This window comes from Rhinatrema bivittatum, chromosome 3 (genome assembly GCF_901001135.1).
Source record: "Rhinatrema bivittatum chromosome 3, aRhiBiv1.1, whole genome shotgun sequence".
NCBI lineage: Eukaryota > Metazoa > Chordata > Amphibia > Gymnophiona > Rhinatrematidae > Rhinatrema > Rhinatrema bivittatum.
In genome coordinates, this window is record NC_042617.1 from 423,761,452 (window position 1) to 423,785,326 (window position 23,875).

A 23,875-nucleotide genomic window follows, 5' to 3' on the forward strand; every position below is an offset into this window, starting at 1 on the left:
TGCTGAATATTCCCCATTTTGCTGCCACTTAGCCACATAAGTCTTTTCCAGCTAAGTTTAGATTTGCTCTGGAGATCTAATCACTACTTATTGCTGCATATCCAGCTAAATTAGCCGAATAGGTAGTGACGCTCAGTTACGCCCACTGGCTGTCCACTGACAATCTGGCTAACTACTAAGCCAAATCAGTGACTTATCCAGCTAAGTGGTGACCACTGAATGTAATCAGATATTCAGAGGCCACCACTTAACCAGATAAGGCCTAATTATTTGACTAAGAAGCGTTTGAATATCAACCTCTTCATTTGTAAGATTTATTTGTGAAATGTGTGAGGTTTAAGATACTAGACAATATTGATCTCAATGTATCCATTTATTTTTAATGGAAGATTTAATACCCCCCTATCTCCCTTCTTTGTCAAGGATATGAAAAGTTATATAGCCCTAGCTGGTCAGGTAGCAGGGCATTATTCACTCATACTCTACTATTCTGAGATGAAAATTCAAGAAATGCCTGTGTACCTAACTTAGGGCCAGGTTCATTAAGGATTTTCCTCCATTTTGTGTCTATGGAAAAAAACCCTTAGTGAATCAGGTATTTAGCTGACCAATTTTCAGCTGAATTTAGCTGGCTAGCATAGAATTTTAGCTGACAAGTCATCCTACATGTATCTGGGTCAAAAAAGAAAGCCAGCTAGAGTTAGAATGATAAGAAAGGCCTCCTAAATATGTTTTGTTAGTTTTGTAAATCAGTGCACCTGTACAAATTTTATTTCAAGCATCAGGGCAGTAGAAGCCCCTCCTGACTGTATACCTTTAAAAAAAGTAGCATCTAGGCAGGAGGCTACCCACTTCTTTTCTTCCTCCTTACTGCATACATTTGAGAAAAAAAGCCTCCTGTAGGGTGGCCAACTTTTTCATAGGACCTGGCCTGGACACTTGAGGAGGAGGGGGAGTGGAGGGACCCCTCATTTGCATAAATCTACTCCCAATGCACTTGAACCTGCATTCATACTTACACACCAGTTCCTGCTATTCATGTTCTCTTACTCACAAACACACATTCTTTCTCTCTCTTTCTCTTTCATACCCACAAGCAGATGCTCTCTCTCTCTCTCCCTCTCATTTAGACCAGGCCACCCCATACAAAATTCACTTGCACCCGGTAACAAGTCAGAAATGGAGTAGAAGTCCATTAATCTCACAGACAGTGGAGACACAAGAACTCCCAGTCCCGGGCTGTACCTCCTGCCATTGGCTGCATAGCACCATGCCTAAATGTCTGATACATCTGCCTCTCACCCCAGGGAAGTGAAATGACTGACAGGAATGTTGAATGACAGTGTCTTCCTCCTTTGGGCACTTTTATGGGGTGGGTTGAAGTCTGCTGACCATCCCCTCTCCTTCTGAATTCTGGGTTAGGCACGAGTCCGTGTAGGAGACCGGACATTACCTTTGTAACTGGACCCTGTACAACTAGTTTAAAAAAACAGTCTGTCTAGTTCAGAACCGAGCAGTTGGTCACTCTAGCCTCCTGACAGCAGAATCCCCTTCCTGACTGCATACATTAAAAAAAACAGCCTCCAGATAGTAAAATTCCCCTGTCCTGTCTGTATACATGTTTTAAGAAAAGTGGCCTGGCAGTGGTGATCCCCTTTGTTAAATCCTTTTTCAAAACTTACCTGTCTAAGTCTAAGCCAAAAGGCAAAATGGGATCATCTTCAGCTAATGACTCTGATCTTACATTTGGTTTTAGCCAAAAAGAAACCATTGACAAACATGTAGACATTTTTTTCTATAAACCAGGTACTGCATGGATACTATCAGAAAACTGCCTCACAATGCCCTGCCAATTTGTCACTATCTGATATGGAGGAGCTACCTTTTAAGTGATTGACTTTACTCTTTAAAAAAAAAATAAAAAGTTCAGAGCAAGTACATACAATACAGATAGATCTGGAGCTACAAGAAAACTGTTTCCCAAAAACTTCTCAGTAAAGGTCAGACTTTGAAGTTAGATTGTTATTTTGTACAGTGTATTTAACGTCATGGATTTTAATGCTAATGAAATAACCTGAACCACAATGGTACAGATTAACCTGCTTTCACACAGACTTAGCCTGCTGTCAAGAGAAAATGGATTGTTAATTTAAACCTTAATTAATGTGCTTTCTTTTTGGTAACTCAAGCTGCTTTCTGTGCTTCGGTCTCTAGGGATGGTCCTGATCAGAATTCACCACAGCTGGGAGTTTTCAGCGGCAACACAGCTCTTGAAACAGCCTACAGCTCTACCAATCGAGTCCTTCTCAAGTTTCACAGTGACTTCTCAACTAGAGGTTTCTTTGTCCTCAATTTTCATGGTCAGTTTACTTCATCAAGTCTCACTAACAAATGAGAGGACCTGTTCATTGAACTTTCTCCAACTCCTACTCAAGAATTGCTTACAGAGATTAAAATAAATGAAACTGCTAGAATGGGCCTGCCATTTAAATCTGACTAGCATGAAAGAAGTATTTGCTGTTCAGATTTCTTTTCTCTTGTTTTAAGTCTTTATTACACTGGCTTAAACTCACTGGCACATCTTAATATGAAGGACTTAGCTCAAATAATTTGTTTTATATATTGGAGTCAAGCCTGAAGTATATTTGGAAAGTTCACATTTCTCTGCTATTTCATATTGTTTATTTACCAAGTCATATTTAATTTTGAATATTTGAATATGGTAAATAAGGATTACATTCATCTAAAACCCCCTGTCATAAAATATGATGTTCACTGGATATTTAGTGCAAACAAAAGCATTTGTCACAGCCTGAAAAAAGAGCAAAGGAGGAGTTTCTACTATACACACTCATTTAAAGCCCTCCAATCTTTCCTCAGACATGCCTAGAAACACCTATTCTTCCAAATCTAAACATATAGATATTTATCTTCCAGACCCCTCAGACCCAAATATATTTCACCAGCCTGATGCAGTAGCAGCTCCAACCTGGAGTTTAGATGCAGTCATATAGTTACTTTATTGGCAAGAAAGCTTTTTGAAACTTTTAAAGCTGGAAAAAATAGAAAAATGGCTACATGTTCTAAAGTAGGAAAACCAAGGGAAAAAGTATTAGCCACTTATCAATAGAGTTAACAAATACTAGTAAAAGCCAAAAAGGAAATAATTATCACAGATTATCTTAAAGTTCCAGTCAGTGAACTACAATAGCAGACAATGGTGAATTTTTTAAGGAGTTGCTCATGTAAATGTAACCTATTATCATAGCAATTTTCAGAAGCCATTGACCAACATTAAGGTCCTGATTTTAAAAAGCATTTACAAGCATAAAATTTGGTTTTACATGTGTAAATGTTCTTTATTTGAGTAAGTGGGCCATAGAAAATTGCTACAATATATATCATTGAATTCTCCATAGGAATTGCTTGCATAAGTGCACTTTACTCAATTAAATGACTTTTGAAAATTGCTATGATAGTATGTAACATTTACATGTGTAACTCCTTTAAAAATTCACCTGTCACTGCACTTAATGTGGGTAAAACTATTGAAAATTCAATGGATATACATTGTAGCAATTTTTAAAAGCCTACATACATGGATAAAGTGCATTTACACATTTAAAACCCAGTTTTTAAGGGTGCAAATGCTTTTGAAAATCAGACCCAATGTTAACAATATGCTTGAGTGCATTCCGAGGGATATCATCAACAGGGTAAAGGGATGTACTATTTCCCTTGTTAAATAGTGAAACCCCTGTCTTGAATATTCAGTTCTGGAGGTCATGCTTATATAAAAATATTTAAATGATGAAGTTGGAAGGAGGGCTACTAAAAGGGATTCTTCAAAAAAAGAAAGAAAAAAAAGAAGCAAAAGATGGATATGATAGAACAACATTTAAATAATCTACCAAGCTTCAATAAAATATAAGAAGGCAACAATTTTAGTAGAAAATAATCTTAGGGACAAGGGATCATGAAATGAAGCTTGAAGAAGGGAGGGAAGATTAGATTAAATAAGGAAATAGTCCTTTACTAAGAAGATAGAGGACTTCTGAATTAATCTACCAACAAAGATCCTAAAGAAGTTATTTTTCCTTCGATAAGTAGATTGAATTAGCCCTGCTATTTGGGGGATGTCACCAATGGCACACTGTAGTGGACATCTTCTTCAAGATTTAAAAGTTTTGTTGTGCTGAGCCTGCACGGCATTTCCCACACACAGTGCATCATTATTCTCTTCAGTTACTTTTTTTCCGCACTCAGGCATGGATGCTTTTTTCTCCATCTCTCTCTTTTCAGCAATTTTTGTTTGTGCTAGCGATCCCCAAACAGCACTTTTCAGTGCTAACATGTCTTCAAAGAAACCGGGCTTTAAGTATTGTCAGTGAGGACACATCATGTCTATCACTGACAATCATAATTATTGCTTTATTTGCCTTGGCCAAGACAATGACCAAGAGTCATGCAGGGACTGCGGACGCATGTCCACCAGGGCCCAGAGGCAAAGGGCCACAAAGATTGCCAGCCTCCAGGAGCATTAGGATCCTTCATCAGCATCAGGTAGCTATATGCCTACTCCGGGACGTACAGTTCAATCATCCCCAGGACTAAAGGCTAAATTTCATAGTGTGCCCAAATGTTCCTCATTGGTAGAGCTGAAGCAGAAGAAGCATCACTCCGACCCGGCACACCAGAAGGTAAAATCTGGACTTCTTACTCCAGCCCCATGAGGGCCCGATGCAGGTGAACTGTTTGCGCTGCAAGACAATCAATGCAAGGTGCAGGGTTCAAAAGGGGCGTCTAATAGAAGCCTTACACCAACGTCGATGTAGGACACATTGACACCTTAATCTGCCCAGAAAATGAAGCATTCTGTTTTGGTGCAGACTACTTCATGCTTCGCCCAGCACGAAGCATCGGCACAGATGCACCACTCAACTCATGGCACAACAACGCATGCACACCATCCACACAGTGCCTCTTAGATGCATGAAAGGTGTTCATCAACCATGCATCATCCAAAAAAGGAATTCTCAAAATATTGATAATCAAGAGGTCCAGATCTATCAGAAGAATAGAAGATCACATCTCAATCTCACTACACTCAGGATCCCAAACTGGATATTATATCTTATCCTTCTTGGGTGTCCCCTCCAAAGCCTATTTCTATTAGCTCAGGTTCTTCACAAGGTAACTTGTCAGGGTTATCTTCTACTATCACCTGGACAAAATAATTCTCCAAAAAGAGCTTTCTCTGAGACAGGTTCCTCCTCTAGAGGAACAGGGTTCTTGGACATCTCAACCTTCTTCAGAAATACTAACTGTTTGACTACTAGGGATGTGCGTTCGTTTTGGACGAATTAGGCAATTTCAATGAAATTCCCTAATTTGTCCTGTTTCAAGAAACCCGAAAAACAAACACAATTTTTGCGACATTTCGGAAAAATTTGTTTTTCGGGTTAGTGCGCACTAATGGACGTTAGTGTACACTAACTCCGTTAGCATGTGCTAACATTTAAATGTGTGCACAAACCCAAAATTTGGGGCAGCCGAAAAAAAAGCCTGAACCGCGGGAAACCAAAATTTCCCATCGTGGGCCGATACGAAGGCCGAACTGAAAGGTTCAGCTGAAGCAAATCTCTAGTGACTACACTGCCAAAAGTCATCCTCCCATTCTCCACCAATGAGACCACATTCGCTAAAATATCATGAAGATGTAAACATGCCGTGTTCACAGGAGGCCATTAATTAGATTTCTTCAATTATAATGAACCTGTTCTCATCCTTGCATCCACAGGTATCCCCTCCTCATATTAAAGGTCCAGCAGGGGATACATCACCACTCAGCTCCCCTAAGTCTTTTTTATCTCTTACTCCAGATGAAACCCAAGGCACAAAACATCATTCTCCTCAGTCGATACCTCCAGGCTCCCCAGGTGAGCGTTCCCCTGAGAGCTCAACTGGTATACCATCTGATCCACCGGAGGAACTTCCTGACCACTCCTCTCTACCTGAAGACCTCACCTATTCTTGATTTGTCAAAAAATTAGATAACCTCCTGAGAGTTGAGATCCTAAAACTACCTGACCCTAGGGAAGAAGTACTCAGAATTCTGAAAATACTGAATTTTCCTACTGAATCATAAGCTCTTCCATCACACAAACTATTGGACTTCTTTCTCTCAAAAACTTGGGAATCATCTCAATCAATTCCTCCTGTTTCTGTGAAGCTTGATTTGAAATTCAGCTTAGAAAAGTCTGCAGCCTATGGAATGGTTCAGCTTCCCCAAGCGTCAATAGTCATTTAATCAGCAATGAAGCGAGCAAAGAAAACTAAGCTACATTCATGTACTCCCCCAATAAAAGACCACAGGATTCTCGATGAATACACCAAAAAGCCTTTTCAAAGTGTGATGCTAACTTCTCGTATACAACAGCATCAATTTTACATATTTCAGTACCTCTGAGTCCCTACAATTATTAAAACCCTTTCTTCGTTCAGAGATAGGACAACCGATTACACCCCAACCTTCTACAACATGGAGGAAGGTATGCAACATTTGCTCATAACTGTATATGAATCCTTTGAGACATCTTTCAGGATTTAAGCCACAATCATTGAGGCTCGATACATTACATAACTCCATTCTAGCTCTATCAGAGAAGATGTTCATGAAAAACTAGCTAATCTTCCTTGTGTAGGAGAAAATTTATTTGGAGAAAAATTCAAGGATATGGTGGTTCAATTAAAGGAGCAAAATGTAGCAATCCAGTCCCTCTTGGGATCCTTAGATCCTCATATGTCAGCAAGACATTCTTACCAATGGAAATCATTTTACTACCAATGAAAACCACATAAGAGTTTCCTACCATACAGAACACAGCAATATCAATCATATCAATTACCATGCTCACAATTCAAATCAACTCAAACTAGACCCAGACAAACAGACAGCAAAAACCATCCCAGACCTTTTTTCAAAAGCCTCCACCATCTTTTTGAAGATGTTTCAACCGCAGCCAGGTCCCTCAGTAGCGGGAAGAATTCAGAGTTATATTTTGGATTGGAGCAGAATCACAACAGATCAATGGGTACTTTAAATCATCCACAAGTTTTATCATCTAAATTTCCTTTCCCAACCTCCCCTTCCTTGTCTCACTGCCACGATGAAGGATATTTCCAATCTACATCTTCTACAGCAAGAAATACAGATTTTACTTCAGCAGCAAGCAATCCAATTGGTTCCAAAGAATAAAATCAATTCAGGGTATTATTTTCAATACTTCCTCATTCCAAAATGTTCGGGGTGGGGGTGGGGCTCTGCCCCATTCTAGACCTATGCTCCCTAAGCAATTATCTTTGGAAAGAGAAATTCAAGATGACATCCCTCAAGTTTGTTATACCTTTCATACAGCAAAGTTATTGGACATGTTCTCTGGATCTCAAGGATGCATACACCCATATTCCAACACATCCCTCCTGTTGGCAGTTCCTGTGCTTCCAGGTGAATGCCAAACAATACCAGTACAAGTTTCTGCCCTTTGGTCTTTCTTCCACTCCCAGAGTCATCACCAAATGCCTGGCTGTGGCAGTAGGCCATCTAAGATGTCAAGGGATTTGACTATTCCCTCACCTGGATGATTGGATAATAGTTTATCTTGACCAGAACTCCTTATCTCACCAATTGGAGATGACGATCTCGTGTCTAGACTCTCTGGGTTTCCTTATCAACTATGAGAAATCGGTACTCAAACTGACTCAGATTCTTTAATTCATAGCAGCCAGGATAAACTCTGTCGAATCTCATGCATTCTTTCCCTAGGAAAGGATCGAACAAATTCATCATATATTTACAGACTTACTTCTAAAGTCAAGAGTCACTGCCCGTCAAAGCCTAATTCTGTTGGGTCACTTGGCAGCTGCCTTCCATGTAGTTCCCTACATTTGCCTATACATGTGACACCTTCAATGGGGATTAAAAGCACAATGGATCCAATATCTCCAACCAAAGTCCACTGTAATGACTGTGTCAGTATCCACGGTAAAAGACATTTACTGGTAGTTGAATTCAGAGGTTCTGACAGTGGGATCTCCTCTTCAGGATCAGGCTCACAACCTAGTCCTCACCACAGATGCCTCTTCACAGGGTTGAGGAGCGCATCTTCTGCATTACAAGACACAGGATCCATGGTCACAAGTTGAAGGGTGTATCCAATAAACTGCCTGGAACTCAGAGCCATGAAGCATGCTCTAAAAGCCTTTATGCATCTATTACGAAGTCACACGTTCAAGAGTCACACCGACAATCAAGTCACCATGTTTTATATAAACAAGCAAGGTGGGTGAGGTTCCTGGATTCTTTGCAGGGAAGCAGTTTGGATCAGTATTGTTGAGGGCAACTTATTTGCCGGGTTACAGCGAACATGATAGCCAACTATCTCAGCAGAATATTTCATCCCCACAAATAGTCACTCAGCCTATCAGTAGCAAACCAGATTTTCCTGCGATGAGGTTGACCTTGGATAGACCTTTTTGCAACAGAACAGAATCTAAAGGTTCAGCAATTTTGCTCAGTACACCCAAGCCTCCTCAAGAACAAGCAGGATGCCTTTCTGATGTCATGGTCTCAAGGTCTCCTTTATACCTTTCCTCCAAATTCTCTAATCTTAAAGACAGTTCAGAAATTGTTTCGGGACCAATCTCGCATGACACTCATAGCACCTGCATGGCAGAGACATCCCTGGTTCCCTTATCTAGTATAGTACTCCAAAAATGAACCCAAACCTATTAACTCAGGAGGAGGGCACTCTTCTTCAACCTCTTCACTCTTCCCTCCACCTGATTGCCTGGATGTTGAACATGAACTCTTACAAGGCTTAACTTTTACAGCTGATATACAACAAATTATAATAGCAGTGAGAAAACCATCGAGAAGAAGCTACTCCTTCAAATGGTGTCAAACTCAAAAAGTGTCTCCATTTTCCTCGATACCTACAGAAATCCTCACTTACTTGCATCTCATCTCCAAATCAGGCTTAGCTACTTCATCGGTAAGAGTACACCTCAGCTCAATAGTGGCGTGTCTTGAGAGGTATAATGGCTCCTCCATAGCTCACACCCTCTAATATCTCATTTCATAAAAGGACTCTTTAATCTTCATCCTCCAATGTTGAAACCACCAGTTCCCTGGGATCTGAAAATAGTTTTATCAATCTTGATGAAAGCTCCTTTCGAACCCACTTAGTCTACTCAATTGAAATAACTAACTTTGAAAGTTGTTTTTCTAGTAGTAATAACTACTACCCAAAGAATTAGTGAACTTCAAGCCTTAGTTCATTTCTCACCTTATTTTACCACAACAAGGTAGTTCTCTGGACTCATCTTAAGTTCCTTCCCAAAGTGGATTCAGCTTTTCATATTAATCAGGACATTATACTTCAAATATTCTTTCCTGGGCCTCATGCCAACAGGAGAGAATCTACGCTACATAAGTTAGATTGCAAAAGAGCATTAGCCTACTATAAGCAAAGAACTCAGCCTCACCGCAAGTCTTCTCAATTGTTTGTATCATTTAACACAAAATCACAAGGGGTGTCAGTTTCCAAAAGAGCCATATCAAACTGGATCACAAACTGTATTCAGTTCTGTCATACTTCAACACAGATTCCCATACCAGTTTCAGTTTCTGCGCATCAGCTGTGAGCTAAAGATTATTTGCACCTGTGAAATTTTCCCATAGAGGACATATGTAGAGCTGCCACTTGGTCCTCCCTTCATACTTTCACTGCACACTACTGCCTGGACCATTTAGCAGCCGCGGATAGCAGACTAGGATGGGCAGTATTATCCTGTGTGCTGGACCAGAAAACCATGTCCACTGTGGAGTAAAAAAAAAAAGGGGGGAGTGAAATGTAAGGTATGGTATAAAAGGTGGAAGTAAACCAACACCTCTATTCCATACCTTGGTTTTCTCCTTATATGCTTGGGGATCCCAAATAGCAAGGCTAATTCAGCATGCTTATTGACAGAAAAAAGCAAGTTTTCTTACTGTATATGGTGTTTTCTATAGATAGCAGGATGAATTAACCATGCTTCCCTCCCTCCTCCCTGGACATTTTGCTTTCGGCTTCTATATATGAAGGCCGCTGCCTTCTAACTTTTTTACTAACTGAAGAGAGTGATGATGCGCTGTGGGCAGGAAGTGCTGTACAGGCGCAACACAACAAAGCTCTTAAATCTTAGGGAAGATGTCTGCTAGAGTGCGCCGTCAGTGACGTCACCCAAATAGCATGGCTAATTCAATCTGCTATCTACCGAAAACTCTGTTTATGATAAGCAAACTTGCTTTTAATTTCATTTAAAACTTAAATGCTCTCTCTCTCAGGAACTTGTTATGTAATGTCTCATACACTGCTAATTTTTTTAGTCCTCATACTCCCTATCTACTTGCAAATCTGTTTTCTCATGCACCTCTCATCTGCTTTTTCACCTAGTTCATATTCATAGCATAATAGGGCAATCAGAAGACTGGCGCTGCATCAGTGCTATGCTCGAACATGAATCATTCGCGCTGACCATGTGTAGCATTACGTGTAATCAAGCATCATACCCAGAAGTAAAAGTACACCTTGGTCACTCATACCTTCTTCAAACCATCTGTAAACTCAATTTATAATTAAAGAGTCATATATTTTGAAATATACACAGTACTAGAATTGATAATACACATTAGCAATAGAAGAAAATAAAATTTGTATGCAAAGAAAAAAAATTAAAATTATAAATGCCCCGCTCTTCTTTCTTAATGTATAATAATGGAAGAGGGCAGGTCTTTCAGGAGAAAATCTATGAGCTGAGTACACGACATTCACTGGAGTCCATTCTATTCAAATAATATAGCTGAGCTTGATTTCCAAAAGATATAATAATACTGTTACTAATGCCAGTCTCTGAATTTTTGTAAAATTAAGCAAAAATTGCATTTTGCATTCCTACCTTTTAAAATGATTGAGTCAAATTATATTAATCTTCATTTGCATACTGAACTTTTATGGCCATAGTCCAAAGTCTTCACTTTATAAATAGTTAGCTTGTGTTTATGAGAACTGCATTATTGATTCCAGTTTATTACATTTTGAAATTAGTTTCTAGAGATACATGGGGAACTTTATCACACACATATAGCTTGGAATTCTTTCATTATATTAGAAAAATAAATAAATAAATAAATAAATATAAATATATATTTTTTTTCACAATTTTATATACCATTTATCCAGTACCAGACTGACCACAACAGTGTACAAGAGACAAACAAATCATATTAATATACAATAAAATCAATACAATTAATAACTAATATAATATCATAAAACTGTGCAACCATACTCCTAAGGGAAAAAGACCCAGAGAAACTGTTTGGCCACCCCTGTAGCAGTACCTTCAGCAATCTAAACTACGGAATAATCATCCTTTCACTTTCTTTCTAAAACCTCCAACCTGATGGATATTTTTATTCTCCCTTGAGCTTGGGGCCCTATTGTATATTTTATTTAGCACACTTCATCAGGCCTGGATATGTGGTATATTTTAGTCCATTTCTCATATAGCAGAAGTAGAAAAAAACAGTTTAGTTTACTTTATTATACCACCTTTCAATAAATCAAAACATAATCATAAATAGATTTAAAAATGGAACAGAGAAGGGCAACCAAAATGATTAAGGGGATGGAACAATTGCCCTATGAGGAAAGAGGTAAGGGCTTTTCAGTCTAAAGAAGGAACAGCTGAGGAGAGATATGACAGAGGTCTATAAAATCATATGTGGAGAAGAAAGGATAAATATGAATCAGTTTACTCATGCAAAAAAAATAAAAAGACTAGGGGACACTCTATAAAGTTAGTAAATAGCACAGTTAAAACAAATCAGAAAAAAATATTTGTTCTCTGAATACATTATTAAACTCTGAAAGTGATTGTGGGAGGATGTGGTAATGACAGTAAGCATAGCTGGGTTTAAAAAAGATTTTGATAAGTTCTTGGAGAAAAAGTCCATAAACAGTTATTAATCAGGTAGACTTGGGGAAAATCTCTGCTTATCCCTGGCTGTAAGCAGCATGAACTATATCAACTACTTGGGATCCTGTCAGGTACTTGTAACATGAATTGGCCTTTGTTGAAAACAGGATTCTGTGCTTGATGGATTCTTTTGACCCAGTATGGCAGTTCTTATGAGGAAGAAGACAGACATTCTTCAGGTTATGATATTTACTGGTGCCCTCAGTAAGAAGGAAATATTTTTTTCTGAATGGGGATTGATACTAAAAATATCATGTAAAAACAGAATTAAAACTATAAATGTGACTTAAACAAAAGCTTAAAATCTAGGCAAGTTTTTTAGAAGTGTGAAAAAGTTCCCATAACAAAGAATTCGAGATTTGTGACAGTGATATATTTGGGAGCAAGGGTCTTGATGAGCAGGTCCATGGTCTGATCTGAGGGAATTAATAGATTGTGTATGGTGGCCCCTCCTCCTTGCAAGTCACAAGGATTATTTTCTGAATTAATGTATGTTGAATATCTTTTCTTTTGCTATTTTCTCTCCAGTAGGCAAAAATATCTGGTGTCAATCGAGTCCTTATTGAATATATAATTCAATAAAAAGATAGATGAATTCATCATATAAAGGTCAATTTAAAATAATTAGTCAACTACAATCAGCTTTTAGTCAGATGATCTAACCAACTGAAAAAGTCCCCCTGCTGCTTCATTAAATTGGTCCAGCCAAAATCACAAGACACACATAATTGTCAGTCAAGAAAAGGACTGTCTAGAGACATTCTCTCTCAGTAGGGGTACACAGGAGCAAAACATATGTTTTGATTTTTTAATTTTGTTAATGGGGAGTTTTTTCATGAATTTTGTTTTGTTTAATGTTTATTTCAATTTCTTTAGTTTAACAAAATGAAATGAAGATTATGTTATATGCCCTATTGTAAACCGTTGTGACGGATCCTTCTTAACGACGGTATAGAAAAGATTTAAATAAATAAATAAATAAAAAACAAACACCCCAAAATCCATTAAAAATAATAAATGGGACCTCCCAAAGTCACCCGTCCCCATCCGTAAAAATGCTAGAGCCATCATCCTTCCTGGCCCCACTTACCTGGTTGGTGGGGGGATCCTATGATGAGCTTAGCCCAAGGCCAAAGTCTTGGCCTTGCATAAGCCTAGGCTATGGTTTCATTGAGACTTCAGCCTAGAGATTACAAAATACCTAAGCTTCAAGACCTGGTCTTGATGCCTCAGCCCAGGCCAGGGCCTGATACCAGGGCCCTGCCCTGGCCTAGGCCAAGGCTTGGGTCCAGGACCCATTCTGAGGCACAGTCTGGATGCTAGGTCCCAACACAGGGGCCTAGGCCCTGGTGCAGGCCCAACACTGGCACCATGGCTTCTACCCATGCCCAGACCAAAGCCTGGAGGTTAGAGCCCAGGCCTCATAAGTGCCACCTTCCTCTTTATTCTTTATAATGATGGTGTTTGTTTGCTGAAGATATACACAAAAATGGTGCCATCCACTGAAGAGGGAGGCACCAGAGTTAATTAACTCCAACTCATCCCCAACAGACACCATCTTTGTAAAGAAGAGAATGGCAGGTACAAGGCCTGAGCTCTGGCCTCTGGTGTTGGGACTTGGCCTTCAGACTGAGCCCCAAATTGGGCCTCGGCCTGAGCTTTGGCCTAGGCTGAGGCCCAGGCATTGAACCCGTTCTCCAGGCTTGGCACTATTTGGTGCGAAAGCCGGCAGCTGGCACACTGCGGCTGCCGAAATCGTACCTCTGTGGTGCAAAGGTTGCAGGCTTTCGCAGCCCCCCCCCCTTTGCCCCCCCACCCCCCCTGTTTTCGCAAGATTCATCATTCAGTGATGAATGATGAATCCAGGCCTTTGAGTGCTAAAAGTATGCATGTAACTCAATGTTGTGCATACTTTCGTGTAATTGAAAAAGAAGCATTTGGAAGGAAGTGGCAGACTTGGGCACAGTTTGGATTTATGTGCATAATTTCAGGTATCAAATCACAATACAAATATTCAGCTGAAAAGGAACTCTTATTGTAATGTGTTTAGCAACCTTCATAAATAGCCTCAGTACATTTGTGGCTTATTTGGTGAAGCCTGTGATATTCTGAGCTGGTATAATCATAGGTTGCATGAACGCTTTTGTTTTGCACCAACAGGTGCTAAAGATATGGCACGACCACAGTGCAATTATTACAATCACTAGTGTGTGCACTTATCTTATCTGAACGCAGGAAAAAATGGCAATTAGTCCTGAAGTGATTTCCTCCGACACCTTGGTGTTTCGGAGTGTGTTACTCCTTCATCAGGGACCTTCAGGAAGGAACCAGCCTTCTATGTTCTTCTGCGTAAAAAGACAAAATTATAAGAGTTTGTGGCATGCTAAACAGCTAAGAATACAATGGCTTGATTTGGAAATTTAAACTTACTCAGGGTTTGTTTGGTCAGTATATATATGCAGGAACGGCGATTATCTGTGCGCTGCAACAATTTCAGGTATGGCACAAACTCACATGCACAAGGTGTGCCATGCTAGGAACAGGTGTCACTTTCTGCTAGTGATTCTGTGCACTAAGGGGTCGATTTTAAGACCTGCGTGCATGCGTCAATGTTCATGTGGTTCTCGGCATGTGCACATGGATGCGCTGATTTATATGCGGCATGCGCATATTATAAAATCCAATGGCCGCACTCACATGCATGCCGGATTTTAAAATCCACGTGCACATGTGCGGGTAGCCCGCGACTTGCACGCACAGGGGGGGGGGGGCGGATTTTAGTAAAATATGTGCGGTGATACAATCGGGCCTCCTCCAGTTCCTTCCCAGTCATCTTCAGTTAAGAAGCACACTGGGAAGGAAATTTGCTATCCCTAACTCTACCCTTCCTAACTCTTCCCATCTCATCTCTGACCCCTAACTCAACCTTACCTATCCCTAATTTTTTTATTTTAATACTTACTGTTCCCAGGGAACAGAAGTAATCTCCATGCGCACATGCTTCCCCGGGACAATGGCAAATGATGCTGTCTCGGCCCACCCCCTGCCCAGCCCCTCCGGGACAATGGCAAATGATGCTGTCTCGGCCCACCCCCTGCCCAGCCCCTCACCACTCAGACCATGCCCCCAAGCCCGCCCCTTTTGCAGAGCTTAGCACTTTGACACGTAATGGGGGTTACATGTGTGGCTGGGCCCATTTTAAAATGCACGCAGCACGTGCAGTTCCATCCATGCATGTAACCCTCGTTTTTTACATGCGTGGCCCTTTTAAAATCGGGCCAAACTTGTCAAGATTGTTTAAAACAAATGAATGTGCATACTTTCACTTTGAAAATGTGTGGATAGTGTGTAGGTAAAAGTCCCCACAGATTTTTCCATCTTTGAAAACTATCCTCATAGGAGGCAAATTTCAAAAACATTTACGAGCATAACAGTAGCATATACTGTAGCAATTTTCATAATCCCATTTATGCATGTAAAATCTTTTGACAATTCACCGCTATGGACTCAATATTCAAAAGTTGAGTGTGTAAAAATAGCTGTTTTTAAAGCCCATTTATACAAATTCAGTTGAATTCTCAAAAGAGTTATACATTTAAATGTAGTATAACTAGTGCAGCAATTTTCAAAAGCCATTTACCCACATTAAGTGTATGTAACACGAGTAAAACATATTGACAATTCAATGGTATATACTGTAGCAATTTTGAAAGCTCCCTTACACAGATAGGGCAGGATTTTAAAAGGGTTACGCATGCCAGGCCTATTTTATAAAGGCCCAGCGACGCGTGTAAAGCCCCAGGATGCATCTAAGTCCCGGGGCTTGCAAAACGGGGCAGGACAGGGGCCGAGTGAGGCAGTCCGGGGGCGGGGCAGGGTGGGGCGGGACAAGCGGCCTCCAACACAGTGGCCATTGCTGCTGTGTCGAAGCATCACGTGCCGGCAGGCTGCCAGCAGGCGCAAAAGGTTAAATAAAAATTTTGGGGGGGTTAGAGTAGGGCTTGGAGGGAAAGGTTAGGGGAAGGGGTGGGAAGGACAGGTTAGGGGGAAGGGAATGGGGGAAGGCAGCTGGCTCGGTGCACTCAAGGTGCAGAATTGTGCACACCCTTGCGCACACCGACTCCTGATTTTATAACTTGCCTGCATGCGCAAGTTATAAAATCGGGTGTACATGTGTGCGCGCCAGTTAGCTCACGCACATGTACGCCTGCATGTAACCTTTTAAAATCTACCCCATAATGTACATTTACAGGTATAAAACCTAGTTTTAATTGTGTAAATGTTTTTGAAAATTACCCCCTCTAAGCTTATCTCAGTATTGCATGACTAGATGATTCTTAGGGCATTTGTATCTGTTCATCAGATATCAGCCACATATGTGACATTTGGAATCATATTCATGGTGTCCTCACAAGGAGATACAATTCCTAGAGCACATTCAGTAGAAATTAAAGACAAAATAATACAAGTAAACCAAATATTCTGTCACACGTGAATTAGAAATCAACCTATTTTAGAAAACATTAAAGGTAGTTTTACAAATAATCTCAACTGTCTTTTTCTTTTCAGCATATCAGCTTAAGAAATGCCAGCCTCCACCAGAAGTTGCACAGGCAGACCTAGTTGCAGATGATGGTGATTTTGAGACAGGTAAGGAAATTGTATCTTTTCATTAGACTGTTGTTAACAAACTTGAATTTTTCTATGGCATATCCTCTACTTCAACTGCCAAAATACTATTGCATCATCAATTAATTCTAGATTGCTTTTTATTTTCAACACCGTTAATGCCATATATATTTGAAACTCAACTACAAATTATGGTATTTTTATAATTCTCTCGTCTCCTATCAATCTCCATAATTCCACTCTCTTTCTCTCTTTCACATATATTTAGATCTTGCATTGTAATCATGTATTTTTTTTTATTTAAAACCTGTACTGTATACAATACAGTATTTTCAAAGTTGAATAATTTGAATACTATATACTATGCTGACTTTATTAAACTGAAGCACCCAAGCAAAGGAGCACTTGGGGGTCAGCAAGTGCCATTTTGAAAAATAGTACTGGTGGGGCAGGAATGGCGGAGATCACTCCTGTCCTACACCCTGACTATCAGACAATTCCCTGTAAACCAGTAGGGGGGGATTTTTAATAAAAAGGGGTGCCTGACTTGAGCCATGTGGAGGGTGCTCTTAAATTTAAGGAACAAGAGGCTGTGCAGGGGTCACTGTTAGCCTCCAGGGATGTTTGGACAGGAGACATTGGAGGGAGGATTTCATGGGCTTTGTTGCCCATTTAAATGCCAAACTTGGGAGCATTGCCAACCATGGTAACCTGGAAATATTCCTAGGAGGAAGTTAACTATTCCTCTTAAGGTATAGTTAACTTTCCAAAATAGAATATGGCTTACAAATTTTAACAGAAACCATGTTAAAAAAGGGGGCGTGGTTAGGATAATTTTCTTGGTACTGCATCACATAGATATTTTACCGCAATGTGCATTAAATTTATCGCACCCACATTATTTTCACATTGCAAGCTGAAAAGTCCATTGCACACTACGTTACTGACCAGATAGGGTTTTATTCCACTTGGCTGCTGGAGAGAAAGAGAGAGAGAGAGACAATCTCTGAAGAGGCTTACAAAACAGCTATTTTTACTTCTGTCATAAGAGGCAATTTTACATGCTGCAGTCATACTTTCGAACAGCACAGTTACCATCTGTGAAGATTTTATGTAATTTGGAGTGATGAAAGGTGAATGAAGAGTAGATTTGTACCATGTACCATGTTCTTTCTACCTAGCTTGATGCACTTTCTTCAGATGGAATTGAAAAGTTTAGGAATTATATTAGACTCTCAGTTAAGTATGAGGCAGAAAATTCAAAATGTATCAAACGTTTCATTTTTAAGCTTTAAATGATTAGACCATTGAGGTTTTTGCTACCCCATGACTTATTTCATTCTCTGACTCCGGCATTGGTGCTTAATTATCTAGACTACTGTGGCATACTTTATATTAAATTAACTGAGAAACTCACCCATGTGCTGCAGCTGGGTCAGAATGCCACTGCCTGAGTTCTGTCTGGGTTTCCTATTTATTATTTTATTTATTTAAAGTCTCTTATATACCGATGTCCGTTCGCACATCGCATCGGTTCACATTAATATGTTCCTATAAGGGAACATATTACCCCGGTGCTGTATGAACTAGAGATGTGAATCGTGTGCCAGATCGTCTTAACGATCAGATTCGGCTGGGATGGGGGAATCTGATCGTTAAGATATGTGAATTGGAATCGTTTCCGATTCCAATTCACATCGCTAATTTGTTTTTTAGGGAGGCCCGCGCCGCTAGAAAAAAACAACCCACCCGACCCTTTAAATCGACCCCCCCCCCCGACCCTCCCAAAACCTTTTAAAATTACCTGGTGGTCCAGGGGGGCCTCGGGGAGAGATCCAGGGGAGCCTCGGGGAGAGGAGAGATCCAGGGGGGCCTCGGGAAGAGATTTTCCGTTCTCAGGCATCAGCTGTTCTAAAAAAAAAAATGGCTCCGATGCCCCTTTGCCCTTACCATGTGACAGGGTATCCGTGCCATTGATCGGCCCCTGTCACATGGTAGGAGCACTGGATGGCCGGCGCCATCTTTAAAGGTAGGAGCACTGGATGGCCGGCGCCATCTTTACTCATCAGCCCCTATTATAGAGTATAGTATAATAGGGGCTGATGAGCACTGGATGGCCGGCGCCATCTTTAAAGATGGCGCCGGCCATCCAGTGCTCCTACCATGTGACAGGGGCCGGCCAATGGCACGGATACCCTGTCACATGGTAAAGGGCAAAGGGGCATCAGCGCCATATTTTTTTTAGAACAGCTGATGCCTGGGAATGGGAAATCTCTTCCCGAGGCCCCCCTGGATCTCTCCTCTCCCCGAGGCCCCCCTGGATCTCTCCCCGAGGCCCCCCGAGGCCCCCCTGGACCACCAGGTAATTTTAAAAGGTTTTTGGGGGGGTCGATTTAAAGGGTCGGGTGGGTTTGTTTTTTTTAGCGGCGCGGGCCTCCCTAAAAAAAATGGGTCGGGAGGGTGGGGGAGGCTAAGGGGGGGTCGATTTAAAGGGTCGGGTGGGTTGTTTTTTTTTATCGGGCCATTGGCGCCGTTTTAATTAGTGGCAGCCAAAATGGCGCCGATGGCCCGAGAGCGGGAGATCGCACCCCGACCCCCCCCCACTGGACCACCAGGTAACTTAACATTTTGGGGAGGTTCGGGAGGGTGGGGGAGGGTAAGGAATTGGTTTTAAAGGGTCGGGGTGGGTTTAGGGGTTGTTTTGGTGTGCCGGTTTTCCCGCCCTCCTTCAAATAATTCCTGTGCCCTATTTAATGATACAATACAAATGCCCCTGACGCTAAATCGGGGGCATTTGTATAGTATCGTGCACTCTAATGATTTAGGACAATTTTAAAATTATCTGATGATAATTTTAATCGTTCAAAAACGATTCACATCCCTAGAATGAACTCCACTGGATACCGGTTAAATGGAAAGTTAGATTCTGGCTGTTAAATACGTGATTTAAACTCTGAAACTTCCATATTTGTATTACAAACTTTTGTGAATTGATTGCTCCATATCAGGCTTTAAGATCAGAGGGTGCCAATTTATTGACGATGCTTCCAATTAATAGGCACAGGTTGGCTCAGATGAGAGCATGGGGTTTTACTCATGTAGGTGTTGCAGAGTGCAATGGGCTGTCAGTTGGGCTTCATGGGCAACAAGATTTAAAATGGCTTTTGGATGAATTGTATATTTTATGTCATCATTGCTGTTATACTGTCTTATATTGTTTTATGTGATTTTATGAATATATATTGTAAACTGCACTGAATGGTTTCCTGAAGATGTGGTATAGAAGACTGAAAATTAAAAAATAAATAGATAAACAAACAGAAAAATACACACCCAAAGATGGTGGTCAGAATATTTATGTCAGAGGAACACATCATGTTCCTCTCTTCCACATAGGGGAGCTACCTACCTATATTTTTACTCTGCTTCCTCCCCACATAAATGGATTATTTGGAATTGTTCCAGGTAAGGATGCAATAGGATCCTTACATGCATGTGTATTTGCTGACGTGTGCAGTTTTTTTGAAAGTGAGAGAGTGGAGTGTGTGTATGTAAGTGAGTAGGTGGCTGAGAAGTTGTATGAGAGGTGTGTGTGTTTGTCAGCAAATATGTGCATGGAGTGCACCAGTATCTCCCATACCCCTTTCTCACAACCTGCTCTTTTGGTCCCTCGCTCTCACCTCTTCTCTCTCTCCCCCACCCCATTCCAAAGTGCTACTCTCCCTTTTCCTTCTCCGCCAGCATGTTTGTCATCAGACTGAATCAAACAAAACAAAACTTCCCTTAGCCTTGTCCAGCCTGAGGATTAGCATGCTTGATCTGCTTTCCCTGTATCTCCTGTTACTTCCACGAACAGCATTATTCACTTACCTTGAAGGCCAAGGTGAGGGGGTGGGAGGTCAGTAGCAGACCAGACGAGATTGTGGCTGCTGCTTACAAATCTTTGGGGGTGCTAAGCACAATGTGGCATCTGCTTTTGTTGCCTCCTATTGGCTTCCAGATGAAGAAAAGGCACCAATGTAAAATGTTGTTGTCTCTGGGACTTTGACACTCTAACCACCCTGTTCATCATCAAGGAAGACCTGGATAACATGCTGCTATACATAAATGGTGAAGCCTCCAACATATCAAAGAGAACATATTCTTTAGGGATGTGAATCGTCTAATTGATCGTCTTAACGATCGATTTTGGCTGGGGGGGGAGTGAAATCTGATCGTCATGTTTTGGGTTTTTTTTTAAATCGTAAAAAATTGTAAATCGGGGGAGGGCGGGAAAACCGGCACACCAAAACAACCCTAAAACCCACCCCGACCCTTTAAAACAAATCCCCCACCCTCCCGAACCCCCCAAAATGTTTTAAATTACCTGGGGTCCAGTGGGGGGGGGGGGGTGTCCCGGCGCGATCTCCCGCTCTCGGGCCACGGCTGCATTAATAGAAATGGCGCCGGTGGCCCTTTGCCCTTACCATATGACAGGGCAAAGGTAGCGCCGGCGCCATTTTGGTTCCTGTCACCCGACGTCACAGGTGCAGGAGATCGCTCCCGGACCCCCGCTGAACCCCCAGGGACTTTTGGCCACCTTTTGGCCATCTTGGGGGGGCCTCCTGACCCCCACAAGACTTGCCAAAAGTCCAGCGGGGGTCTGGGAGCGACCTCCTGCACTCGCACCGTATTGCCAATATTCAAAATGGCGCCGGCGCTATTTTGAATATTGCCAATATTCAAACTGGCGCCAGCCCCCTCCCCCAATTTACGATTTTTTGACGATAAATCGGGGGAATTGTTATTGTATCGCGGCTCTAACGATTTTTGACGATTTAAAATATATCTGACGATTGTTTTAAATAGTCAAAAAACGATTCTCATCCCTAATATTCTTGATCTATAGTTTGCCAGAAGAATGGGTTAATGTAGTGAGTAATCTTCATGAATTGAAAACTTTATGATCTGACCATAATTTAATAATGTGGGACTTAGATATTTGAGTTAGGCCCCAAAATATACAAAATCTTTAAAGACGTTTATTCTTCCACCAGTAGAGAATGATGATTTGTTTCTATCAATGGAGAGAAAAATTATCTGGTCAAGTTTGGTCTGGATTAAATGTCAAGGAATTAGTAAGTAAATGGAATACTAATGCCTCTGTATTGCTCAGTGGTAAGACCACACCTTGAATATTGTGTGCAATTCTGGTCACCACATCTCAAAAAGGATATAGCTGCACTGGAGAAAGTACAGTGAAGGGTGAACAAAATAAGGGGCATGGAACAGCTGCCCTATGAGGAAAGGCTAAAGAAGTTAGGGCTGATCAGTTTGGAGAAGTAACAACTAGGGGGGAATCCTTTCATGATTTGAACAAGTTAATGTAAATCAGTTATTTACTCTCTCAGATAATAGAAGGACCAGGGGGCACTCCATAAAGTTAGAAAGTAGCTCATTTAAAACAAATCAAAGAAAACTGTTTTTCATTCAGCGCATAGTTAAGCTCTGGAATTCATTGCCAAGGGATGTGGTTATGGCAGTTACTGATACTAGGTTTAAAAAAGGTTTGGATAAGTTCCTAGAGGAAAAATCCATAAACTGTTATTATGGTAATAACTAATAGAGATGTTTTCAGTCCGCCGCAGGAAATTTCATATTCTCACGGTTCGAGCCTTTGAAATTTGAGGGACCCAAATTTTGGGTTAGTGTGTGCTAATATTTTAATGTTAGTGCGCGCTAACCCGAAAACTGAATTTTCCTGAAATTTTGGGAAAATTTAGTTCAGTTTTCAGGTTCCCCGAACCAGGACAAATTAGGCAATTTAATTGATTTCATTGAAATTGCCTAATTCATCCTAAAGATTGCATATCCCTAGTAATTAATAGGGATGGGCTTCATTTTTATCTACCGGGTCGGGCTTCAGGTCAGGCGACCCATGGAAAACTTCATTTTCCAATGGGTCTTTTTTTTTCTCGGCAATTTCCACCAGAACCCCCCCCCCCCCGCCACACCCCAACCCTTCAAATTTAGTTAATTACAACCCCCCCCCCCACCCTCCCAACCCCCCAAACTTGCCTAAAGTCCCTGGAGATCCAGCAGGGGTCCCGGGAGCAATCTCCTGCTCTCGGGCCGTCGGCTGCCAGTAAACAAAATGGCGTCAGTGGCCCTTTGCCCTTACCATGTGACAGGGGCTACCGGTACCATTGGTCGGCCCCTGTCATGTGGTAGGAACTATGGACATCCGGCGCCATCTTAGGCCATCCCGAGAGCAGGAGATCGCTTCCGGGACCCCCGCTGGACCACCAGGGACTTTAGGCAAGTTTTAGGGTGGGGGTTGTCCTGTTTTTATACCGCTGCCTGCATGAACTTATAGTTCTGGTGTTCCTTTCAATTAACCTCTGAAAATCAAAACTACAAGTCCAAGCAGGTAGTGGGGTAAACCCAGGGCTTGATCCACTTATCCTAAAATTATGGAGCCAGTTGACAATCCTACTAATAATAGAAGTATTTAGGTATTGATTTTAGATAGAAAATGTAGCGTGTACAGAACAGAAAACAACAATTTGGCTTTTCTTCAACTCTTCCAGGAGATTTTGTAAAGTACCAGTGTCATCCAGGATTCACATTAGTTGGAAATGAAGTTATGACTTGTAAGCTAAATACGCAGTTACAGTTTGAAGGCTCCCCTCCATTCTGTGAAGGTAAGTCCATTTTTATTTGAACAGTAACAGCAAAATTATTCGAAGGACTGCCTAACTTCATCTACATTTATATTAAAGTGCAATGTTAGCAAGATTTTAGATTTCTAAGACTGCACCAAAACAGCAGTGTAATTTCCCTTGTGGTTTCCATGATTGGTTAATATAATTGTTTGCAGACTTCCCACCATTATCTTGTCAGTCAGCTCAGAAAAGAAAAGTAAAATGATTATTTCCTTTGTAGAAAAGAATGAATGTCTTAGTATATTGTATTCCATATACATATTAGATATATACAAGCTGATCTTTATGCTATAGTTTATTGTAGTTAAAACTATGATTGACAAGGAGTCTAATATCTGAAGCAGATTTCTGAAAAAGTCATAACTTTTTTTTTTTTTTAACAAATGATTTTCTTTTTTAAAAATAAAAAAAAAAGCAATAACATGTTGAAACTTTTTTCCCAAGGTGATTTTTCACTTAAA

At 40.9% G+C, this 23,875-nt stretch overlaps 1 protein-coding gene across 1 annotated transcript in view; it reads left to right on the forward strand.

Annotated features, from left to right (window-relative positions):
- CSMD1 (CUB and Sushi multiple domains 1) overlaps window positions 1-23,875 on the forward strand; it is a 4,035,193-nt gene that overhangs the window by 3,441,768 nt on the left and 569,550 nt on the right. Inside the window, 3 exon segments of the mRNA XM_029596871.1 lie at window positions 2,215-2,360; window positions 16,651-16,731; window positions 23,280-23,393. Coding sequence (XP_029452731.1) covers window positions 2,215-2,360; window positions 16,651-16,731; window positions 23,280-23,393 — 341 coding nt within the window.